The sequence below is a fragment of the Hemiscyllium ocellatum genome, chromosome 1 (genome assembly GCF_020745735.1).
Source record: "Hemiscyllium ocellatum isolate sHemOce1 chromosome 1, sHemOce1.pat.X.cur, whole genome shotgun sequence".
NCBI lineage: Eukaryota > Metazoa > Chordata > Chondrichthyes > Orectolobiformes > Hemiscylliidae > Hemiscyllium > Hemiscyllium ocellatum.
The window spans coordinates 98745748-98770791 of NC_083401.1; the positions used below are offsets into that span (position 1 = coordinate 98745748).

The window sequence follows — 25044 nt, forward strand, 5'->3', positions numbered from 1 at the left end:
AAATTCAATAAGACTCGTAAGGCAAGACCTACCCCTCACAAATCCATGCTGTCTGTCCCTAATCAAGCAGTGTCTTTCCAGATACTCATAAATCCTATCTCTCAGTACCCGTTCCATTACTTTGCCTACCACCGAAGTAAGACTAACTGGCCTGTAATTCCTGGGGTTATCCCTATTCCCTTTTTTGAACAGGGGCACAACATTCGTCACTCTCCAGTCCCCTGGTATCACCCCCGTTGACAGTGAAGACGAAAAGATCATTGCCAACGGCTCTGCAATTTCCTCTCTTGTTTCCCACGTATCCTAGGATATATCTCGTCAGGCCCGGAGGACTTGTCTATCCTCAAGTTTTTCAAAATGCCCAACATCTTCCTTCCTAACAAGTATCTCCTCTAGCTTACCAGTCTGTTTCATACTCTCCTCTTCAACAATACGGTCCTCTCATTTGTAAATACTGAAGAAAAGTACTCAGTCAAGACCTCTCCTTGATCGGACCTACCCTCGTTCTCGTCATTCTCATGTTTCTCACATATACATAAAAGGCCTTGGGGTTATCCTTGATCCTACCTGCCAAAGATTTTTCATGCCCCCTCTTAGCCCTCCTAATCCCTTTCTTCAGCTCCCTCCTGGCTATCTTGTATCCCTCCAACACTCTGTCTGAACCTTGTTTCCTCAGCCTTATGTAAGCGGCCTTCTTCCTCTTTACTAGACATTCAACCTCTGTCGACAACCAAGGTTCCCTCACACGACCATCTCTTTCCTGCCTCACAGGCACATACATATCAAAGACACATCGTATCTATTCCTTGAAAAAGTTCCACATTTCAGCAACATCCTTCCCTGACAGCCTATGCTCCCAACTTATGCTCCTCAGATCCTGTCTTGCAACATCGTATTTACCCTTCCCTCAATTGTAAAATCTATCCTGTTGCACGCACCTATCTCTCTCCATAACCAAGGTGAAAGTCACAGAATTGAGGTCACCATCACCAAAATGCTCACTCACTAACAAGCCCATCACTTGTCCCGGTTCGTTACCAAATCCAATATGGCCTCCCCTCTGGTCGGACAATCTACATACTGAGTTAGAAAATCTTCCTGGACACTGCACAAACACCGCTCCATCCAATCTACTTGATCTAAAGAGCTTCCAATCAATATTTGGGAAGTTGAAATCGCCCATGACTACTACCCTGTGGTTTCTGCACCTTTCCAAAATCTGTTTCTCCACATCTCTGCTGCTGTTGGGGGACCTATAGTAAATACCCAACAAGGTGACTGCTCCTTTCCTATTTCTGACTTCAGCCCATACTACCTCCAAAGGCAGATCCCCCTTGAGCTGCCTTTCTGCAGCCATTATACCATTTCTAATTAGCAACGCCACACCCCCTCCTTGTTTACCACCCTCCCTAATCTTACTGAAACATCTGTAACCAGGAACCTCCAACAACCATTCCTGTCCCTCTTCTATCCATGTTTCCGTGATGGCCACAACATCGTAGTCCCAAGCACCAATCCACGCGTTAAGTTCACCCGTCTTATTTCTGATATTCCTTGCATTGAAGTATACACACTTGAACCCATCTCTGTGTCCTCAAGTATTCTCTGTCAGTGCTACCTTCTCCACAGCCTCCCTACATTCTTGGACATCCTGAAAAACAGCTAACCTACTTGCTGGACTACAAGTCCGGATCCCATCTCCCTGCCGAATTAGTTTAAACCCCCCCTTCTTCACTCAAATAACAATCACTTATCTTCCCGACCAGCTCTGCGCGCCAACTTCACTTCCGCCCAGCTCCCGCCGCTCTCTGCTGCAAAAAGTGCGGAAAATTATGGTTAGACCTTCTATTTTCTTCTTGGCTTCTTTTACCAGCCACCTTGTTTCCATAGTGAATTTAGGGGAGACCATAGCCTAGTGTTATTATCACTGGACAGTTAATCCAGAGATCCAGGTAACATTCTGTGAACTCTGGTTTGAATCCTGCCATGGCAGATGGTAGAATCTGAATTCAATAAAGATCTTGAATTAAGTGTGTAATGATGGTGACCACAAATCCCTTTTTGATTGTCAGAAAAATTCATCTGGTTCATTAATGTCCTTTATAGAAGGGAACTGCCATCCTTACCTGGTCTGGCCCACATGTGACTCCAGATCCACAGCAAAGCCTTGCTCAAGAGCATGCATTAAAGAACTAGATTTAAATGTCAATGACAACATTTGACTGTAATGCAAATTTATGCAAGTTCCATCAAAAATAGAATCTGGAAACTTATTCACAATCCTGATTTTTTATGGTGTATGCATGTGTGTTGATAAATTACACTGAGTGTGGTATAATTTTGATGCTTTTCTTCCTTGATATAACAGTAGTGATTATATAGACTTAAAGTACATTTATTTTTATGGTATGAATGCATGCAGAGGGGTTTCCACTGTAATTAGTGCATATGATTAAATATCATGTCACCTTGTCACATTTGTTAGTGATCCTTTAGGGGTATTTGCAATTATGATGCTGCTTTGAAGTAGATACGGTAACAGTATGATATCACTTCTAAAATTAGTAAGAGGTTTGATGTAGAAGTTTATCCATCCAGGGCTTTTCGGGTTGATGCAGTTGGGAAACACATGTAGTTTAACATGTGCATTGAGTCACTGCTTAAAAAATAGAATTTTGCTATAATATACAAAAACCGTTTAAGCAACAAGTTTGTTTGCAGGCTTGACTGCAGTTAACAGAAGAAGTATGCCTTAGTTGGAAATTAGATAGGAGGAATTTGGTTGCTTTCATTATCACTACTTGGTTTCAGAGTCAGAAGAGTAGAAATACTCATGTGTAACTGTTTTTACAGCTACATGATCCCTTTGAACTAAATGTGGCTAGCACGTTTGTTTGCTGTTCTTTACTGGTTATTAAGAATCAACTGATTTATTGGTTCCTGTTTTGACAAACTAATGTTATATATAATTGATTAACTCAAAATTGGTTGTGTTTCTTTCAGAATATTTAGTCGAACCCTTCCTTTATATATTGCAGCTTGTGAACTAATAAGGATCTCGATGCATTCCACATTTCTACTTCTACATCTCATTATTGTTGTCAATATATTGCATTATATTAAAGTTTTGTTTTTGACTAGGCTGGTAAAGAATGTCAGATATGTGAAGAAGGATGTAGCAAACCCCGTCCATCTGGTTGCATTCACCCATGTACTCTGCCATGCCATGATGGTCTATGTCCTCCATGTTCACAGATGATCCGAATGAAATGCCATTGCAAAATCACAAACCTCTATGTAGAGTGCACGTAAGTACAAGCTAGCAGTTATTTTCAAATACTTATACTTCTGTGAAAGTGAAGTGTGCCATGCCAAGCAGGAAAAGTAATTAACTGAATCCACTTGGTCATTGTGAATTCCATTAATTTAGCTCAAGTGATGCTGAGATAATCTAGAAAGCCGCAATCAGTGTCCCATTTTCACCCCAGTTCACCTTTTTGCATATTCAACAATAACAGTCTTTTGCCATCAGTATTTGTGTATGTGTCATTCAGATTCTGATAGAAACATGACTCATAAATGTGTAACTTCTCTTTTTAATCAGTTATTCTGATCAATTACACTTTGACTACCTATTCAATGCAAACTACCAATGAACATGGGGCCCTCCTCTCCATCACAACTTAGGGACTGTCCCTACATCTCCAACACCTTTGAGTTTAACCCTTTTACTCCTTTCAATCCCTCATTATATTAGAAATTCTTATTATCCAGTTCTCCAAAACTATACCTTCATAACTGTCCTCCTTTATTTATACCAAGCAACTCTATATCTTCAGTAATTCCCATCATTATAACTTGCCTAATCTCCTTTCTTTAAGTTTATATCTTCCTTTCACCTCTCATTCTCACATCAAAATTTTTAAAAAATTATTGAATGTGACTGTTGCTGCCAAAGCCAGCATTTGTTGTCCATTCCCTAATTTCTCTTGAATATTATCGTGAACTCCTTGAATTGTTGCAGTCCATAAGACCATAAGACATTGGAGTGGAAGTAAGGCCATTCGGCCCATCGAGTCCACTCCGCCATTCAATCATGGCTGATGGGCATTTCAACTCCACTTACCCGCATTCTCCCTGTAGCCCTTAATTCCTCGTGACACCTGATCCATCACAATAATAGAGCCATAGAGATGTACAGCATGGATACAGATCCTTCAGTCCAACCAGTCCATGCCAACCAGATATCTCAACCCAATCTAGTCCCACCTGCCAGTACCCGGCCCATAGCCCTCCAAACCCTTCCTATTTATATATCCATCCAAATGTCTCTCAAATGTTGCAATTGTACCAGCCTCCACCACATCCTTTGGCAGCTTATTCCGTACACGTACCACCTTCTGTGTGAAAAAGTTGCCCCTTAGGTCTCTTTTACATCTTTCCTCTCTCACCTTAAACCCATGTCCTCTAGTTCTGGACTCCCTGACCCCAGGGAAAAGACTTTGCCCATTTACCCTCTCCATGTCCCTCATAATGTTCAAAAGGGAATTCCAGGACTTTTAGTCCAGTGATTGTGCAAGCGATATGATTTCAAGTCAGGATATTATGTAGCTTGAAGAGGAACTTAGAATATTGCAGCCTTACCCTTGTCCTTTTAGATTTAAAACTGCCGGTTTGGAAGCTGCCATTAGATGAACCTGATTGAGTAGCCACATGCTGTCATTGTGGTGAAATGTGTGCTGGCCAAGCAAGTTGTTTATCCTGGATGATGTCAAGTTTCTTGACTGTCAGAGATCTAAAGCAAAGAAAGAGGTCTTTGAGCCCATCACGTCTGTGCCAATCAAAAAACAACTACCTAACCTTTCTAATCCCATTTTCCAGCATTTCGCCCATAACCTCCTATACCTTGACATCACAAGTGCACACCTAAACTTAAATGTCAAGATGGAATTCACTGCCTCTATCACCCTTTCAGACAGTGAATTCCCAACACCCTCTAGGTGAAAGTGTTTTTTTAACAGACTCTCTGAACTTTTTGCTCCTAAGCTAAATCTATTCTACCTGGTCATTGATCTCTCCATCAGGGGAAATATTTCTTTATCCTTCTTTGTCTTTTGATTGTGTCCTTCAAAATTTTATATATCCCAAACATGTCCCCCCTCAATCTGCTCTGCTCTAAGGAAAACAACATCAATCCGATCTTTCTATAAATGAGACTGTATGGTGTAGGCAAGATCTGTTGGAACTGCATTCAGGTAAGTGTAGAGTTTTCCATCAAATTCCTGACTGTGCTTGGTCAATGATGGGCAGTCCTCTGAGAGTCTGGACATTAATCAGTCACCACAGAATTTCTGGTCTCTGGTTTGTTCATGAAGCCAAATGCTCTTTCGGATAACTTTCTTGTCAATGGCAAACAATGAGAGTTAATAACAGAGCCCATACAGATGATAATTCCAGTAAATGTCAAGGGAGAATTTTACATTCTTTCTTGTTGTGAATGATCATTGCCAAGCACTTGTGCAGTGTGTACTGTTACTGATGTATTATGTTGTAAACTTCTCACGCCCTTATTTTTGTCAGTCTTTTATACATCCAATAACCAATAAATTTATTTTTTGATAAGAGCATTTAATCCTTGGTGGTTTTATCACAAACCTCCTCATCCCTCCTCCAGTTTCACTATTTTAACTATCTGCTGCCTCCCCTGTGTCTTTCAATCCTTTTATTTATGGCACTCCTTAAATCACTGTCAGATTCAACAACACTCAAGAAGCTTGACTCCATCTAGGACAAAACAGCCCATTTTATTGACACCTACAAACATCCACTCCCTCCATCATCAATGCTCAGTAATAGCAGCATGTGGTATCTACAAGATGTGCTGCAGAAATCCACCAAAGACCCTTAGTACCTTCCAAACCCACAACCATTTCCATCTCAAAGGGCAAGGGCAATAGGTACATGGGAACGCAGTCTGCAAGTTCCCTCCCAAGCCACTCACCATCCTGAATAGGAAACATATTGCCATTCCTTCACTGTTGCTGGGTCAAGATCCTGGAATTCTCTCACTAAGGATATTGTGGGTCAACCTGGAGCAGGTGGATTGCAATGGTTCATGAAGGCAGCTCACCATTACCTACTCAAGGGCAGCTAGGACAGGCAGTAAATGCAGGCCAGCCAGCAACACCCATGTCCCACAGGTGAGTTTAAAAAATACTCTTGTGACTGCAACTTCTACACTTCCTTAGTTTGTTATTCAGGAAAACCAAAGCCATCTGCCATTTTGATCATCATATCTCCTGTGATCACCTTTCCACAATCCTGATATTTGTTCCTTCAAGCTGCGTAGTGCTCACTTGGTTTGGAATGGATAGGTGCAGCTTTAACTATACTCAGTGGTCAGCAGAATCCAGGACAGGGAAGCTGTCTTGATGGGTGCCCCATTTAATTTCTGCATTCATCCCTTTACCACTGACATTGCACAATGGTAACAGCCATAAAATTCATTGTAGTAACTCATCCTGGGTTCCTTTTACAGCACCTTTCAAAGTCATGATCTGTACCACCTAGAAGGATAGGGGCAATAGATGTATGGGATTAACACCAATTGCAAATACCCTTTTGAAACCATACGCCATCATGATTTGGAACTGTAATGCCACTGTCAAGTGATCAGAACCCTGGATCTCCCTTCCTAAGCGGATTGTGGGTGTCCCTGTGCCACAGCGACTGCAGTGATTCACGAAGACAGCTCACCACCACCACCACCTCCAGGACAGTAATGGATGGGCAATAAATGCTGCCCATGCCCCAAGAATGAATTTTAAAAATCACCGGCCTTGTCATTAATTACCTGATGAAGAACTATGGCATTTTACACACTTTAGATTAGATTACTTACAGTGTGGAAACAGGCCCTTCGGCCCAACAAGTCCACACCGACCCGCCGAAGCACAACCCACCCACACCTCTACATTTGTCCCTTTACCTAACACTACGGGCAATTTAGCATGGCCAATTCACCTGACCTGCACATCTTTGGACTGTGGGAGGAAACCGGAGCACCCGGAGGAAACCCACGCAGACACAGGGAGAATGTGCAAACTCCACACAGTCAGTTGCCTGAGTCGGGAATTGAACCCGGGTCTCTGGAGCTGTGAGGCAACAGTGCTAACCACTGTGACACCGTGCCGCCCTACAGACTTCAGTCTGTAATGATACCTGCTCCAGGATCATCCTAAAGGGCTATACTAATCCTATAGCTCCATAACCTGCTTTAACCCATCCTCTCCCCTTTCATTCTCTTAACAGACATCAAGGAATGTGGAGCTTATGGATATTTTTTAGTCCATCGTGGTCATAATTTAGCAACTTGCTTCTCTCGATAATGTCATCCACTCGCCTATAGTCATCCTCTACCCAAAACTGCAGACAGTTTGTTGACGTAACCAAAGAAGCCCACATTGAAATTGTGGGTGGGCTGATTTTGTCGAGAGTATCCTCCATCACCTAGCAGGCAGAAACCCACATTCTTGGAGCTGTTGGTCAATCTGGTTGATACTTGAACAATCCAAGCTTGGTGGTGGATGCTATCAGGACTGAAGGAAGGATCCTAAAGAGGATTGTAGCTGTCCCAGAGAGATACGCAAATTCCAGGGTGTGAGAGCAGGGAGGAATGTGAAAGCTCACAGGTGGGAGGGGTGCTGATTTGGGGACAAAACAGAAGGAAGATTGAAGTTCTTTTAATGCAAAGAAGGTGGAATTGATATCCAGAGGGTTGAAAGCAGTAACACCACAAAGTTGCTGCATTTTAAACCTGTTTTGTGAAGACTTCTTGTTTTACTGCAACTTTTACTCTTTTGCCACTGTTGTCTGTATTCTCTTAGGAAAATGACTACAGCTGATGCAGAAACAAAAATTGTTCTTAATTCCTGCAAAAATCAGTGTCCTAAGCAGGTAAGTTCCAACACTTGATGCAAGAATTAAGTATCTAAGAATATTTGTTAAGAATTACAATATTTAGATGTTTGGGATTATGCCACCTATTATGTGTTATACTTGCAGAATGGACAAATAATTGACAAATTAAGTTCATCACAGACAAATGTAATTTAGTGCTTTTCACTGAATCAGAGAATTGTTGTGCTGCAGAAGAATGCCTTGCAACCCATTGTGCCTGTTCAGGTTCGTGAGCATTTTGACTTAGTGCCGATCTCCTGCCTTTTTCCCATAAACTGCTATTGTGTCTGTGTAAATAATCAACACGTCCTTTTGAATGCCTCAATTGAACCACCTCCACGACACTTCCAGGCCTAACTATTTGCTATTTGGAATCTTTTTGTTTAATCTTACATTTGCTTCTTTTGCAATGCACTTTAATTCTGTGCCATCGAATTTGTGATTTTGTGAGCAGGGATAATTACTCATAGCTGCACTGTTCACACTCCTCGTGATTTGAAGATCTTTTATCAGATTTGCTCTTAGATTTCTCTGTGGTAAAGCAGTCCTAACTCTTCCAATTTTTCCACATTAATGAAGTTTTGAACTTCCCTTCTCCACAGAATAGATCTTTGCTGTTCGTTGTACCTATTCCCTGCTTAACCTTAACCTCTAAGGTCATCCCTCAACCACCTCTGCTCCAGTGAAAAGTCTTAGCCTATGTAGCCTCTTCTCATAACTCATAACCTCCAGTCTAGGTAACATCCCTGTAAATCCTATCTCTACCCTCTGCAATTTAATAATATCCTTCCTATAGCAGGGTGACCAGGCAGTGCACACTGCTGCAAAAGTGGTTTCACCAGTGTCCTTTCCAACTGCAGCATGATGTCCCAACTCCTGTACTTAATAGTCTGAGCAATGAAGTCAAGCATGCCAAAAACCACCTTTACCACCCTCTCTAACCTGTGATGCAACTTTCAAAGAACTATGTACCTGACCCCCTAACACTGTGTCTTCGACAAAGCTCCCCAGATCTCTACCATTAACTATGTAATTCCTGCCCTTGTTCATCTTACAAAAAAGCAATACCTCACATTTGTCCAAATTGAACTCTGTTGGCTATTCCTCGGCCCTTGAACCCAATTGATCAAAATACCTTTGTAATCTTAGATAACCTTCACTGTCCGCTATATCATTAATTTTGGTGTCATCTGCAAACTTATTAACCATCCTTCCTAAATTCTCATTCAGATCATTTATATAAATGACAAATGACAGTGGACCCAGCGTTGATCCCTGTGGAACACTGTTAGTCACAGACCTGCATTCTGAAATACAACCCTCCACTACCATCCTTTATTTCCTTTCATCAAGCCAATTTTGTATTCAATTTTGGCAAGCCTTCCTTGAATCCCATGTGAACTAATTTTACTAGCCAGTCTGTCATGCAGAACCTTGTCAAAAGCCTTAAAGTTCATGTAGTCAATGTCTACCGCTCTGCCTTCATCTATCTTTTTGGTCACGTCCTCAAAAGATCTCAATCAAATTTTATAAAGATATTTCCCATCCACAAAGCCATACTGGTTAACCCTAATCTGTCTTTGCTAAGAGTTTAATGATGATCATGAATCCATTGTTGATAGTCAGGGAAAAACCCATCTGGTTCACTAACGTCCTTTTAGGGAAAGAAGCAGCCATCCTTACCTGGCCTTGCCCACATGTGACTCCAGGCCAGTGGCAATGTGATTGACTCCTGACTGCCCTTTGGATAATTAGAGTTAGGCAATAAATGTTGGCAGAGCCAGCAATGCCCTCATCTCGTGAATGAAATAAAAGGGAAAAATGTGTTTAGGGCAGGTGTCAGGTAGACAAAAACAATTGAAAACCAGCTGAATACAAATATTTTGAAGGGAAGTGACAAAGTGAATAAAGGAAGGAACGAGGAACTATGAAAAAGATTATCAACTTATAGGGAAAGCTTGACAGTTGAGAATCATAAGATCAACCATGCTCTGACTTGAGTGCTGGACCAGACTTGATTGGCAATTTTCTGATTCAGTATGTGGATGTACCTACTAGACAAGGTGCAAAAACTTGACCTACTTTTGGGAAGTAAGGCAGGGCAGGTGACTGAGGTGTCAATGGGTGAGCACGTTGGAACTAGCGACCATAATTCTATTAGATTTAAAATAATGATGGAAAATGATAGACCAGGTCTAAAAGATGAAGTTCTAAGTTGGAGAAAAGCCAATTTTGACGATATTAGGCAAGAACTTTCGAAAGCCGATGGGGGTCAGATGTTCGCAGGTAAAGGGATAGCTGGAAAATGGGAAGCTTTCAGAAATTAGATAATGAGAATCCAGACAAAGTATATTCCTGTTAGGGTGAAAGGAAAGGCTGGTAGGTAAAGGGAATGATGGATGACTAAAGAAATTGAAGGTTTGGTTAAGAAAAAGAAGGAAGTATATATAAGGTATAGACAGGATAGATTGAGTGAATCCTTAGAATATAAAGGAAGTAGGAGTATAGTTAAGAGAGATTGGGCGGCACGGTGGCATATTGGGCGGCACGGTGGCACAGTGGTTAGCACTGCTGCCTCACAGCGCCAGGGACCTGGGTTCAATTCCCGCCTCAGGTGACTGACTGTGTGGAGTTTGCACGTTCTCCCCGTGTCTGCGTGGGTTTCCTCCGGGTGCTCCGGTTTCCTCCCACAGTCACAAAGATGTGCGGGTCAGGTGAATTGGCCATGCTAAATTGCCCGTAGTGTTAGGTAAGGGGTATGGGTGGGTTGCGCTTCGGCGGGTCGGTGTGGACTTGTTGGGCCGAAGGGCCTGTTTCCACACTGTAAGTAATCTAATCTAAAGAAATCAGGAGGGCAAAAAGGGGACATGAGATAGCTTTGGAAAATAGAATTAAAGAGAATCCAAAGAGTTTTTACAAATATAAAGGACAAAAGGGTAACTAGGGAGAGAATAGGGCCCCTCAAAGGTCAGCAAGGTGGCCTTTGTGTGGAGCCGCAGAAAATGGTGGAGATACTAAATGAATATTTTGCATCAGTATTTACTGTGGAAAAGAATATGGAAGATATAGACTGTAGGGAAATAGATGGTGACATCTTGCAAAATGTCCATATTACAGAGGAGGAATTGCTGAATGTCTTGAAACGGTTAAAAGTGGATAAATCCCCAGGACCTGATCAGGTGTACCTGAGAACTCTGTGGGAAGCTAGAGAAGTGATTGCTGGGCCTCTTATTGAGACATTTGTATCATCGATAGTCACAGGTGAGGTGTCGGAAGACTAGAGGTTGGCTAACATGGTGCCACAGTTTAAGAAGGGTGGTAAGGACAAGCCAGGGAATTACAGATCAGTGAGCTTGACATCCATGGTGGGCAAGTTGTTGGAGGGAATCCTGAGGGACAGGATGTACATGTATTTGGAAAGGCAAGGACTGATTAGGGATAGTCAACATGGCTTTGTGCATGGGAAATCATATTCTGGATTAGTGGTGTTGGAAGAGCACAGCAGTTCAGGCAGCATCCAAGGAGCAGCGAAATCGACGTTTCGGGCAAAAGCCCTTCATCAGGAATAAAGGCAGAGAGACTGAAGCATGGAGAGATAAGCTAGAGGAGGGTGGGGGTGGAGGGAAAGTAACATAGAGTACAATAGGTGAGTGGGGGACGAGATGAAAGTGATAGGTCAGGAAGGAGAGGATGGAGTGGATAGGTGGAAAAGAAAATAGGCAGGTAGGACAAGTCCGGACAGGTCATGGGGACAGTGCTGAGCTGGAAGTTTGGAACTAGGGTGAGGTGGGGGAAGGGGAAATGAGGAAATTGTTGAAGTCCACATTGATGCCCTGGGGTAGAAGTGTTCCGAGGCGGAAGATGAGGCGTTCTTCCTCCAGGCGTCTGATGGTGAGGGAGTGGCGGTGAAGGAGGCCCAGGACCTCCATGTCCTCGGCAGAGTGGGAGGGGGAGTTGAAATGTTGAGCCATGGGGCGGTGTGGTTGTTTGGTGCAGGTGTCCCGGAGATGTTCCCTAAAGCGCTCTGCTAGGAGGCGTCCAGTCTCCCCAATGTAGAGGAGACCGCATCGGGAGCAACGGATACAATAAATGATATTAGTGGATGTGCAGGTAAAATTTTGATGGATGTGGAAGGCAAACATGATTTGAGTTTTTTGAAGAAGTAACAGAGGATTGATAAGGGCAGAGTGGTAGATGTGATCTAAGTGGACTTCAATAAGGCATTTGACAAGGTTTCTCATGCAAGAGTGATTAGCAAGGTTAGATGTTATGGAATACAGGGAGAACTAGCCATTTGGATACAGAACTGGCTCAAAGGTAGAAGATAGAAGGTGGTGGTGGAAGGTTGTTTTTCAGACTGGAGGCCTGTGATCAGTGGAGTGCCACAAGGATCGGTGCTGTGTCATCTACTTTTTGTCATTTACATAAATGATTTGAATACGAGCATAAGAAGTCCAGTTAGTAAGTTTGCTGATGACACCAAAATTGGAGGTACAGTGGACAGTGAAGAGGGTTACCTCAGATTACAACAGGTTCTTGACCAGATGGGCCAATGGGCTGAGAAGTGGCAGATGGAGTTTAATTTATACAAATGCGAGGTGCTGCATTTCGGGAAAGCAAATCTTAGCAGGACTTATACACTTAATGGTGAGGTCCTAGGGAGTGTTGCTGAACAAAGAGACCTTGGAGTGCAGGTTCATAGCTCCTTGAAAGTGGAGTCGCAGATAGATAGGATAGTGAAGAAAGCTTTCCTTTATTGGTCAGAGTAATGAGTACAGGAGTTGGGAGGTCATGTTGCCTCTGTATAGGACATTGGTTAGGCCAATGCTGGAATGTTGCATGCAGTTCTGGTCTCCTTCCTATCGGAAAGATGTTGTGAAACTTGAAAGGGTTCAGAAAAGATTTGCAAGGGTGTTGCCAGGGTTGGAGAATTTGAGCTATAGGGAGAGGCTGAACAGGCTGGGGTTGTTTTCCCTGAAGTGTCGGAGGCTGAGGGGTGACCTTTATAGAGGTTTACAAAATCGTGAGGGGCATGGATAGGATAATTAGGCAAAGTATTTTCCTCGGGGTCGGGGAGTCCAGAACTAGAGGGCGTAGGTTTAGGGTGAGAGGGAAAAGATTTAAAGAGTCCTACGGGGCAAATTTTTCAAGCAGAGGGTGGTACGTGTATGGAATGAGTTGCCAGAGGAAGTGGTGGAGGCTGGTACAATTGCAACATTTAAGAGGCATTTGGATGGGTATGTGAATAGGAAGGATTTGGAGGGATATGGGCCGGGTGCTGGCAGGTGGGACTAGATTGGGTTGAGATATCTGGTCAGCATGGATGGCCAGTATGTTTCCATGCTGTACATCTCTATGACTCTTTGGCTGAGAAAGGCCTACTTCTGCTCCTCCATCTTATTGTCTTATAGGGAAATCCTGAAGCGAACTAGTTAAATGAAGCAATAAAACAGTAAAATGAAAAATACCAAAATGTTCCCTGGGGGCACCATCTCTTCTGCATTGCAATGATCACCTTAACTGAAAAATACCACCATCCTCTTTTCTTCTCTTTTGTGAACACGTTGTGACCAGAAATTTTACCCTTCTGTGAAACAGATCTCAGTATCACAAAATCATCCGTGACTCCAGCTGTCACTGAAGCTCCAAAATCTGGAGGTTACACTTGTGCAGCCACAGATGCTTCCTGACCCTGAGTTTGTCTTGAAGTGTCCACAACTTTTCTTATGCCTTCAGACTGACATTCTGCCATTTACCTTTAACTTTACTTATTTTATTGTGACTTTTAAACCATTTATTGTAAACTGGAGTTTAGGAGAAAATAGAAATTCCTCACCCTTACTACAAATTAGCTCCCTCTTCTGTGCCTGTAAATTCTTTCTTCCCCAGTACACACTCAGTGCTCTCCCTGATTTCCCCACTGTTTTTAAACTTGCTGGTCCTTCTCTCTTGGCAATGTACTTAGAATGAAGTTTTTCCTTCCTCTCAGTTCTTTTTAAATTTGCTGCTCTTCATTTCTCAGCACTGAGTTGAGAATCAATTTTGATAGTCGGACTGTGAAGGTCAATTATTGCTTGGAAGGTGCAATTCTAGGTGAGGTGGAAACTCAAAAAAAATCTTTTGAGTACTAATACACCAGACATTAAAGTTGCACCACAGGACAGTAAAGCCATTTTTAAAATAAAAGAATTGGCCTTTATTTCTAGAGGGATAGGGTTGAAAAAGTAGTGAAATCATGCCAAGCCTATGTCGAATTTGGCTTATAGTTAGAGCACTACATGCAATTCTGTTCACTGAACCAAAGAAAGGAAATAGAAGTACTGAAGATTGTACAGAACAACTTGACAAGGATAATAACAGAATTTTTTGCGCTTCCACATCAGGAAGTATTGAGAGACTGGGTCTCATTTCTCTTGAAGTAACAAGGCTGAGGGATCACCTAATAGAGTCTTTCAAATTATGAAAGAGTTTGACAGAATGAATAACAAGGGACTGTATCCTCTTGTGGGGAAGAGCATAAATAGAGGCCATCGATATAAGGTAGTTGCTAAAAGATTCAATAAGGAATTTAGAAGAAAAAAATCCTTTCTTGGAGGAATGAGTTTGTGAAAAATGCTATAAAGTAGTAGTCAAAGTGAATGATATAGGTGCACTTAAGACAAAATTAGACAGCTTAAATGGATAAAATTAAATGTAGGTGAGACAGTGATAAATTTAGGAGAGGAAACATGGGAAAAGTCTTGTAGTTACTAATCCTGATGGACATGATAACTAGAAGACCCTGCTGTTTGGTCAGATGGCTTGTTTCTCTGTCATGTATGTCATGTAGTTCTATGTTTAATTGTAGCATTGTGTAATCTGGATAGAATTACTTCTATACTCTCGTAGCCTTTTATAAGAGTAAGATGAGCAAAACAAGAAGAGAGCTCATCACAAGTTAAGGGCATTTAGCAGTGTGATTCTTGTTGGGGCTTGCAGTTTGCCACACTTCCATGTCCTGCATGCTGCAAACATTAATATACAGGGTCCTGTTCTTTGCTGACAGACAGAATATTTATGCACATCCAGTAATCTGCCCGTACCCACGGGGGGTTAGATTCCAAGATCTACAGCGGAAGCCCGAAGCAGTGGGTAGGAGCGAACCCATCCATTTAAATGGGAAATGTACCTTCTTGGCAGCCCCTGGTCCCTGATGCTGGAACATTCCTGATAATCTGCTCGGTCTGTGGTAAACCACGGATAACTGGAGCCGCGGATACGGGGTCACCTTGTATATTTCAACTCAACAAAAAGGTGACAACCATTCTGTGATTAATATTTTAGGGCAATACTTTCACCAATCCAAGTCAACCTATCTGGTGTAAAATTCAAATGATGTTAGGCAGTAAATGGTTAGTTACCATTACCCAGTGTTCTCCATCTCAACACTGGAATCTGCTTGCCAACCAATCAATGTTTACCTCTCATACAATGTAGATGTTCTTTACCCTTTGTTCGTATTTCTGGTTAATTGTTCTGATGAGTGCAAGATGAAACTTCTGGAAAAAAGGGTCATTTTTTTGGGATACTCAAGAAAAATGATTGGATTTTCTTTTTGTTGATTTTATTCTTACAATTCAACTTTCCTGTTCTATGAAATGAATTGTTTGATATTTTGTCTGGCTACAGGTTTGTATTAGCATTTCTGAGAATATCTCCATTATTTTGTGGTTTGTTTGGTAATTATCTCATGTTGACAAACTTTGAAAAATAGGATCATTATTGTTGGCATCTTTAAAGCATTGGGTTGTGCAGTGTCTTTTGAACATGTTGTGTATCTTTACTTTGCCTCATTACCCTAATCAGCTCCAGCTGGTGTTTAGTTCGATTGTGATTCACAGTTTCTGGTCAGGACATTCTGCCATTTTGCACTGACAATTTAGGTTGTTCTCGATAAAGTCAGTCTTATTTCACAATGCACATGAAGTGCATTGTTTTTTCATAATTGCATTAAAATACCATAAGCTAGTATCCAGCTGCAACATAAATTAGTAACTACTAATAGTTTTTGTTTATTAGATGTACTGTAGACATTTTATTTAATTCATTTGTGGGTGTCTTGGTTGACACGATGACCAGAAGACCCTAGCAACATGCGATGGTACCTATGTGATTCATGATAGTGATGCAAATACTGTGTTGTTGTTTGTTAGCTAGTTCCCAGAACACAACAAAAATTTACTTCTGTTCAAAATATCATATCCACTAGGGGGCAGAGCACTAAACTATCATTTATGGATGTATGTTCTGAAAGTTGATTTTATTAAGATTTTATTATTTTACCCTTAATATATTTGTGTTCTTCTTTTTAAATAATCTGGAGATATTTTACTGGTGGTTTTAGTAATCTGTCCACTAAACCTTAAGATCTTAGTGGGCGGCACGGTGGCACAGTGGTTAGCACTGTTGCCTCAGCGCCAGAGACGCGGGTTCAATTCCCGCCTCAGGCGACTGTGCAAACTCCGCACAGTCATTCTCCCATGTCTGCATCGGTTTCCTCCAGTTGCTCCGGTTTCCTCCCACAATCCAAAAAATGTGCAGGTTAGGCAAATTGACCATGCTAAATTGCCCGTGGTGTTAGGTGGGGGGGTGGGTGTGGGGGAGTGGATCTGGGTGGGTTGTGCTTCGGCGGGTCGGTGTGGACTTGTTGGGCCGGAGGGCCTGTTTCTACACTGTAGGTAGATTAGGTAATCTAATCTAATTTTTCTCCTACTTTGATATGTATTTTACATTTGCTTCAGTTTGTTAGATATTGATTATGTGGTTGACTGTAAGTTGCAAAAGAATGTCATTTAAATTGGAAACTAGTTCATCCAAAGCACTATTATTTTTGAAAATTCGTCTTTTAAATTTTGGACTCAATTTTAAAATAGAAGAAACAGATTATCTGCTTTTTCCCCTCTGACCATCAAATGAAGAGACCATCTGCTGTTCCTTACTAATGTTTCATTCATAATACCATTTTCCTATTCATATGAGCTATCGCTGATGTCAATATTCTAGATTGTGATTTTATACTGAGAATTTGTTCCCAGCAGAAAATGACTTAATAAGTGAAGACGACTTCATTTTATCAGGATACTTAGAGCAAATAAAGAACATTTTATACAATGTCATGACTGGATTAAATGCCAGGTTGAAGTGCTGGGGGTGGATCCTGTGCTCCTCACGTCATAACACTGTTGAAAGATTTCTAGTAGACACTATGGAGCAATATAAAGAAGAGAGTGCACCTTGCTTGGCCAGCATTTCACTTGTATCCAATTCTGTCAAACTAATGTGATTAACTTCCCATTTATCTTAATATTTTTGGAACATTACTGGTATAACTGTCTACTGAGTTTGTCAATATAAAAAGCATTTTATTTTAAAAATAATTCTCTGAGCACCTTTTTAAGATAAGTTGAAGCAATTTGGTTGATATATAAATGCAATTAGTAAGAAAAGCTTGAAGTTTTCTTTCACTTTGCAAGTAGATTAGATTAGATTAGATTAGACTTACAGTGTGGAAACAGGCCCTTCAGCCCAACAAGTCCACACCGACCCGCCGAAGTGAAACCCACCCATACCCCTACATTACCCCTTACCTAACACTACGGGTAATTTAGCATGGCCAATTCACCTGACCCGCACATCTTTGGACAGTGGGAGGAAACCGGAGCACCCGGAGGAAACCCACGCAGACACGGGGAGAACATGCAAACTCCACACAGTCAGTCGCCTGAGGCAGGAATTGAACCCGGGTCTCAGGCGCTGTGAGAGTGCTAACCACTGTGCCACCGTGCCGCCCACAAGTACTTGGAAGTTTTTAATCTGTGTCTTTACATCTATGTATTCTGCTTTTATACATATTTTACCTGATGGCTTCTCACCAGTATAAGTTCTCCACATTTCCTCCTTTTCTTGTACATGCTTACCTTCACTCCTGTTTTGTATACAGCAAATTCTATCTTAATTCCTAAGATATATACGGGTAGAGTTTCTGCATAATGCATAGTTGACAAGCCAGGCTCAGATTTTGTCCAGAACTATCCTAATTCTGGCAAGTATTAATTTACAGCAGCAAATTATATTGGTCATTGTAACATCTGCCATCAGGCAGGCAATGTTTTGAAACAATTCTCTTTCAAAATACATATTTCCTGACACATTTAAAGTGGCAACTTGATATATTTGAATTAATGTAATTGAAAATGGGCTTGTCTGAAAATAAGCAACTCAAGTCTGCATTCTTAGTCCACCAGCTGTATTATTCCAATTTTAAATAACTTGAGATAACCTAAAGCCTATAATCATTTGCTTCTAATGTTGGTGTAAAGTAGTCAGTTTCTTAGTCTTTAAAACAAATCATATATATTCACAAGCTTTTACAATACATGTATCAGTTTCACTATACCCAAAATAATTTAAGTTTTAGAAGAATCTTCAGTCTAAAAGCAGTATAGTCATTAAGAAAGCACAATGATTAATAGTTGTCCTGGGAGCAATGTGGCTAGTTTTGTCATTAGGAGCAATAGTTGCCAGAGCACTAGGAAGCTCCCTGTTCAGGCTTGCATCTAGAACATAGAACAGTAGAACACAGGAACAGTCACACCTAATAGGTATCTGATCACCCCTCAGCCTCTGCTGCTGTAGTGAAAATTGAAGTTTGTCTGACCAATCTTTCTTTGTAGCTAATATACTCCAATCCAGACAACATCCTGGTTAACCTCTTCTGCACTCTCTCCAAAGCCTCCACATCCTTCCTGGGGTGCAGCAACCAAAACTAAGTGCTTATTCTGAATGTGGCCTGACCAAAGACTTATATGGTTGGATAAGCCCAAAACATCGACTCTCATGCACCTCAGACGAGGCCCGACCGTCTGTGCTTTTTCCAAAGCCACATTTTATCAATGAAGATGACTAGCCAACTCCTATATTCAATGTCCTGACCAATGAAGACAAGCTTCCATATGCCTTTTTTTAACCACTTTCTCCACTTGTGTCGCCACTGTCACGAAGCAGTGGACTTAAATCCCAAGATTGCCCTGTTGTCAGTGCTTCCATATTATATTCTTCTTTCTTGCGTTTGACTTCACTTCACACTTGACTGGATTAAACTCCGTCTGCCATTTCTCCAGCCACCTTTGCAGCTGATCAAAACCTGCTGCATTTAGATCCTTTGATATCCTTCCTCACGATCCACAACCCCAACAATTTTCATATCCTCTGCAAGCTTACTAATCAGATCACCAACATTTTTCATCCAAATTTTGTATAAGGTAGAAAACTGCTAGAAAAGCTAAAAGGTCTAACAATTGATAAATCTCCTGGCCCTAATTCACCTATTGTACTCCATGCTACTTTCTCCCCATCCCCACCCCCCCACTCATTTATCTTTCCACTCTGCAGGCACTCTGCCTGTATTCCTGATGAAAGGCTTTTGCCCGAAACGTCGATTTTCTTGCTCTTCAGATGCTGCCTGACCTGCTGTGCTTTTCCAGCACCACTCTAATCTAGACCCTGATGGGCTACATCCTGGAGATCTGAGGGAAGTGGCTGAGGAAATAGTGGAGATGTTGGTTGTGATCTTTCAAAAGTCACTGGAGTTAGGGAAAGTCCCAGATGATTGGAAAATCGCTGTTGTAACCCCTTGTTCAAGAAAAGATCAAGGCAAAAGATGGAAAATTATAGGTCGATTAGCCTAACCTCAGTTGTTGGTAAAATTCTAGAATTCATTGTTAAGTTTGAGATTTCTAAATTCTTGGAAGCGCAAGGTCAGATTAGAACAAATCAACATGGATTTAGTGCCTGACAAACCTGTTAGAATTCTGAAAAGATGTAACAAATAGGTTAGACCAGGGAAACCCAGTGGATGTTATCAATCTAGACTTCCAAAAGAACTTTGATAAGGTGCCTCATTGGAGGCTGCTGAGTAAGGTGAGGGCCCATGGTGTTAAAGGTGAGCTCCTGGCATGGACTGAGGACTGGCTGAAGGCAGAGAGTTGGGATAAAAGGTTCATTTTCGGAATGGCAGCCAGTGACGAGTGGTGTCCCACGGAGTTCATGGGCCATAGCTGTTCACTTTATATATTAATGATCTGGATGAAGGGACTGGGGACATTCTGGCGAAGTTCGCCAATGATCCAAAGTTAGGTGGACAGGCAGGTAGTACTGAGGAGGTGGGGAGCTGCAGAAATATTTAGACAGTTTGAGAGTGGTCCAGGAAATGGCGGCTGAAATTCATGGTAAGCAAATGTAAGGTCTTGCACTTTGGAAAAAAAGAATACAAGCATGGACTATTTTCTAAATGGTGAGAAAATTCATAAAGCCGAAATACAAAAGCATCTGGGAGTGCTAGTCCAGGATTATGTAAAAGTTAACTTGCAGGTTGAGTCTGTGATTAAGAAAGTGAATGTAGTTCATCATTTATCTCAAGAGGGTTGGATATAAAAGCAGCAATGTGCTTCTGAGACTTTATAAAGCTCTAATTAGGCCCCATTTAGAATATGGTGTCCAATGTTTGGCCCCACACCTTAGGAAGGAGATACAGGCACTGGAGCGTGTCCAGCAGAGATTCACACAGATGATCTCTGGGATGGTAGGCCTAACATATGATGAATAGCTGAGGATCCTGGGATTGTATTCGTTAGAGTTTAGAAGATTGAGGGGAGATCCAATAGAAACTTACAAGATAATGCATAGCTTAAAAAGGGTGGATGCTGGGAAGTTGTTTCCGTTAGGTGGGAGACTAGGACCTGTGGGCACAGCCTTAGAGAGGGTCAGTTTAGAATAAAAATGAGGAGACATTTCTTCAGTCAGAGTGGGGTGGGCCTGTAGAATTCATTGTCGCTGAGCACAGTGGAGGCTGGGACGCTAAATGTCTTCAAGGCAGAGATTTATCAATTGATAAATTCTTGATCTAGCAAAGAATTAAGGGCTATGGGGAAAGTGTGGGTAAGTGGCGTTTAAATGCCAATCGGTCATGATTAAAAGGCGGAGTGGATTTGATGGGCCGAATGGCCTTACTTCCACTCCTATGTCTTAGGGTCTTATAGCCTATATTACAAACAGCAGAGGTTCCAACACTGATCCTTGTGGAACACCACTGGTCACAAGCCTCTAGTCAGAAAGAAATCTCTCCACAACTACCCTATGTCTTCTAAGAGCCAATTGGGTACCCAATTTGCTGACTCACCATGGATTCAATGTGATTTATATTCTGGACCAGCCTACTTTGCGGATCCTTGTCAAAAGCTTTAGCAAAGTCCATGCAGCCTACCTTCATCAATCATCATCATCACTTCCTCAAAAGTTTTGATCATGTTTGTGAGATGACCTCCCATGAATAAAACTATTCTGATGAATCATAATAAGTCCACACTTCTCCGAATGCAAGTAAATCATGTCCCTCAGAATCTTCTCCAATAATTTCCCTACAACTGATGTAAGGTCCACCAGCCTATAATTTCCTGGATTATCCCTATTGCCCTTCTTGCACAAAGGAACAACATTGGTTATTCTCCAGTCTTCTATGACCTCACCTGTTGCTAAACAGATTACAAAGATTTCTATCAAAGACCAGCAGTCTCATCCCTTATTTCCTTTAGTATCCTGGTGTAGATCCCATCAAGCCCACCTTTTTATCTAAATGTTTTTCAAGAGACCCAACACCTCATCCTTCTTAATATTGGCGTGTCTTAGAGTGTCAACAAACCCCTCTCAACTTATCATCGTTCTTGTCTTTCTCCTTGGTGAATACCGATGCAAAGAACTAATTTAAGGACCTCACCTACCACCTCTGGCTCCACCATAAATTTTCTCCTTTGACCTTGAGTGGACATACCCTTTCCCTTGTTCCCCTCTTGGTCCTAATATAAATGCTTTGGGATTTTCCTTAATCCTGTTGGTCAAGGACAATTTCAACCCTTTTAATTAACCATTTTAACCTTCCTAATTTCTTTAAATTATTTTCTGCTTCCTTTATACTCAAATAGGAGCCTTGGTTGATTTCTGTTTCCTAAACCTCTCATATGTTTCCTTTTTAACTGAACTTCGTATATCTCTTGTTGTCTAAAGTGCCTGAATTTTGCCACCCTTATATTTCATTGTCACAGGAACATACTGGTCTTGAACTCTGGTCAACTGACTTTTAAAAGAATCCCACATGTCAGATGTGAATTTACATTCAAATAGCCGTACCCAATCCAGCTTTTCCAGTTCCTGCTGAATACTGGTATAATCAGCCTTTCCCCAATTTCACATTTCACCATTGGAAGAGTCATATCATTTTCTATAATTATGTTAAAGGTATGAAATTATGATCACTGTTCCCAAAATGGTACCTCACTGAAACTTCAAATACCTGGCCAGGCTATTTCCCTAATGCAAGATATGATACAGCCCCTTCCCTAGTTGGACAATGTACGTATTGTTTCAATAATCTCTCCTGGATGCACCTAACTATTCTATCCCATCTAAGTCCTGGCACTAAGAGAATCCCAGTCAATATTGGGGGAATTAAAATTACCCATTACCACAAAAACACAATTGTTTTTGCATCTTTTCCATGATCTGCTTACACATGTTACTTTCATTCTTACTAGTTATTGGGACCTGTACATCATCATCACTATACCTTTTCTTATTTCTAAGTTTTACCCATACTGTCTTGCTGGATGAGCCCTGTATGATGTCCTCACTTAGTACAGTTGTGACATTCTCCTTAATCAATAATGCATCTCCTGCATCCCTTTCACAATCCCCCTCTATTACACTGAAACATCTAAACCCTGGAATGTTGAGTTGCCAGACCTGCCCTTCTCTCAACCAAGTTTCAGTCATGGCTTCCACATTGTCATCCCATCTATTAATCCAGGCTGTAAACTCATCTGCCTTAGCTGTGTTACTCCTTGCCTTGAAATAAATATACTTCAGACTACTAGTCCCATCATGTTCATTAACTAGGCCCTCCTATTCTTCTGACTAGACTTACTGGATTTAGTCCCTCTCCTTTTAAAACACTCCACATGCTGACCTCTGTGCTGGTTTCCACCCCAGTTTAAACTCTCCAGAGTGGTACTAGCAAGTTTCCCGGTAAGGATATTGGTGCCTCTCCATGATCCAGGTATCTGAAACCTTCCTTCCTACAATTGCTGTTCAGCCACACATTCAACCGTATTATCTTCCTATTTTCTGCCTCACTAGCACGTGGCACAGGGAGTAAGCCTAAGATTACAACCCAAGAGGTCCTGCTTTTCAACTCCTTACCTAACTCCTTAAATTCCCTTTGCAGAATCTCCTCTCCTTCTCTCTCTCTCTATCTATGTTATTAGCACCAGTGCCATGTCCTCTCCTGCTCACACTCCCCTTTCGAAATGTCCTGTTCACGCTTCAACATATCCTTGATCCTGGCAGCAGGAAGGTAACACCACCCTCACGTCTCACTTACAACCACAAACTCCTAATTGTGCCCCTAACTATAGAGTCCCCTATCACCAATGGTCACCTACACTTGGACCCTCCCTGCTGTTCAACAGTGCCGGTCATGCTGCAACGGACCTGACTGCTGCTGTTGCTTTCATTTGAGAGGCCATCCTATGTCTGCATCCCAAAATAAAGGTATCCAAACTGGATGCTTGTTTGATAGGGAAATGACCACAGGGGTCTCCTACACTTCCCGCCCAACCTTACAAGTCTTCCTGTTGGTCACCCAGCTCTTCTCTGTCTGTGTAACCCTTAGTCGTGGTGTGACTAACTTACTAAACATGCTATCCATGACATTCCTAGCTTCATAGTGATACTCCATAGTGAGTCCATCTGCAAGTACATAGCACAAAGGACATTGGTTGGTTGCCTTCGAAGACCGGTTGTCTCAGCCCCACGAAATTGCTCTAGAAATTCCTCGAGGCAGTGTGATAAGCCCAATAATATTTTCCATAATGAGGCCAGAGATAGGGATGTTCACTGTACAGGGTTGCATTCAATTTGCAATTGCTCAAATAAAGAAGCATTTCACACCCGCTGGTAACAAGAACTGGGCAACATCTAGGCTTTGGCTGATAAGTGGAAGTAACTTTATTCACAGGATGTGTGTGTTGCTGGCAAGGCCAGCATTTATTGCCCATCCCTAATTACCCAGAGAGCATTTAAGATTGTTGTGGGTCTGGAGTCACATGTAGGTCAGACCAGTTAAGGACGACAGTTTCCTTCATTAAAGGACAGAAGTGAACTAGATAGGTTTCCGATGATCAATAATAGATTTGCACCGGAAATGTCTGGCAATGACCTTCTCCAACAAGAGAAAATCTAACGTTTCTGTTGGAGTTGTGAATCCTTATATTCAACACTAAGTGTCATCATTAATCAGAAACTTGATTTTGACAGCAAGGTAAGTGGCTGTCATCATTATCATTCTTCTTTGCAGATGACTGGATCCAAATGAGATTCAATGTTGTTTCTGGTTCTACAGATAACTTATGAGTCCTATCTAAGTCCTGTAGAGCCTATGTTAGCCTTGCAATGGCCGATATTAATTTTGCAGGCTCTCTTTCAGTGAAGTCAGTTGTTTTTGGCAAGTACAGATGGTGTAGATTGTTGGCTTGAGCAGATCTCTCTATCTATTTCAATCACACTCATCATTCTGTGTCAGTTGCAGCTCTTGTTGATTGAAGATCTCGACACCATTGATGGGCCACTATTTTGGTCATTGTCTAGCATCATGTTTGTCAGGTCAGGTCCGTTAATATTACTAGGTTTTTTTTAAAGCACTTCCTTTGGCTCTCATTTGAAGGGTCTTTCTTGTGTATCCCTGAGTAGAGTCCCAGTTGGGCAATCTGGACCAGGCATTCTGATAACTGGTCTCATTCATCACAGCTGTTGAGAATTGTCATTGATCCTTTATTTGATCTGCCTGTGTCTTCGACACTCATGTTGGTTCCTTTGTCCTCCCACTTGAATAACAAGATCCCTCCAGGATAATGTTGATGTTGTTGGCTTGAGCATGGTGTCTACAAGTTACTTATGTTTCAGCATTGAAGAGAAATATACACCATGCATGATGTGTGC

At 41.7% G+C, this 25044-nt stretch overlaps 1 protein-coding gene across 1 annotated transcript in view; it reads left to right on the forward strand.

Annotated features, from left to right (window-relative positions):
- nfxl1 (nuclear transcription factor, X-box binding-like 1) overlaps window positions 1-25044 on the forward strand; it is a 156776-nt gene that overhangs the window by 101328 nt on the left and 30404 nt on the right. Inside the window, exons 17-18 of the mRNA XM_060830967.1 lie at window positions 3142-3308; window positions 7887-7956. Of these exons, the coding sequence (XP_060686950.1) occupies window positions 3142-3308; window positions 7887-7956 (237 nt within the window). The remainder of the gene's footprint in view (window positions 1-3141; window positions 3309-7886; window positions 7957-25044) is intronic.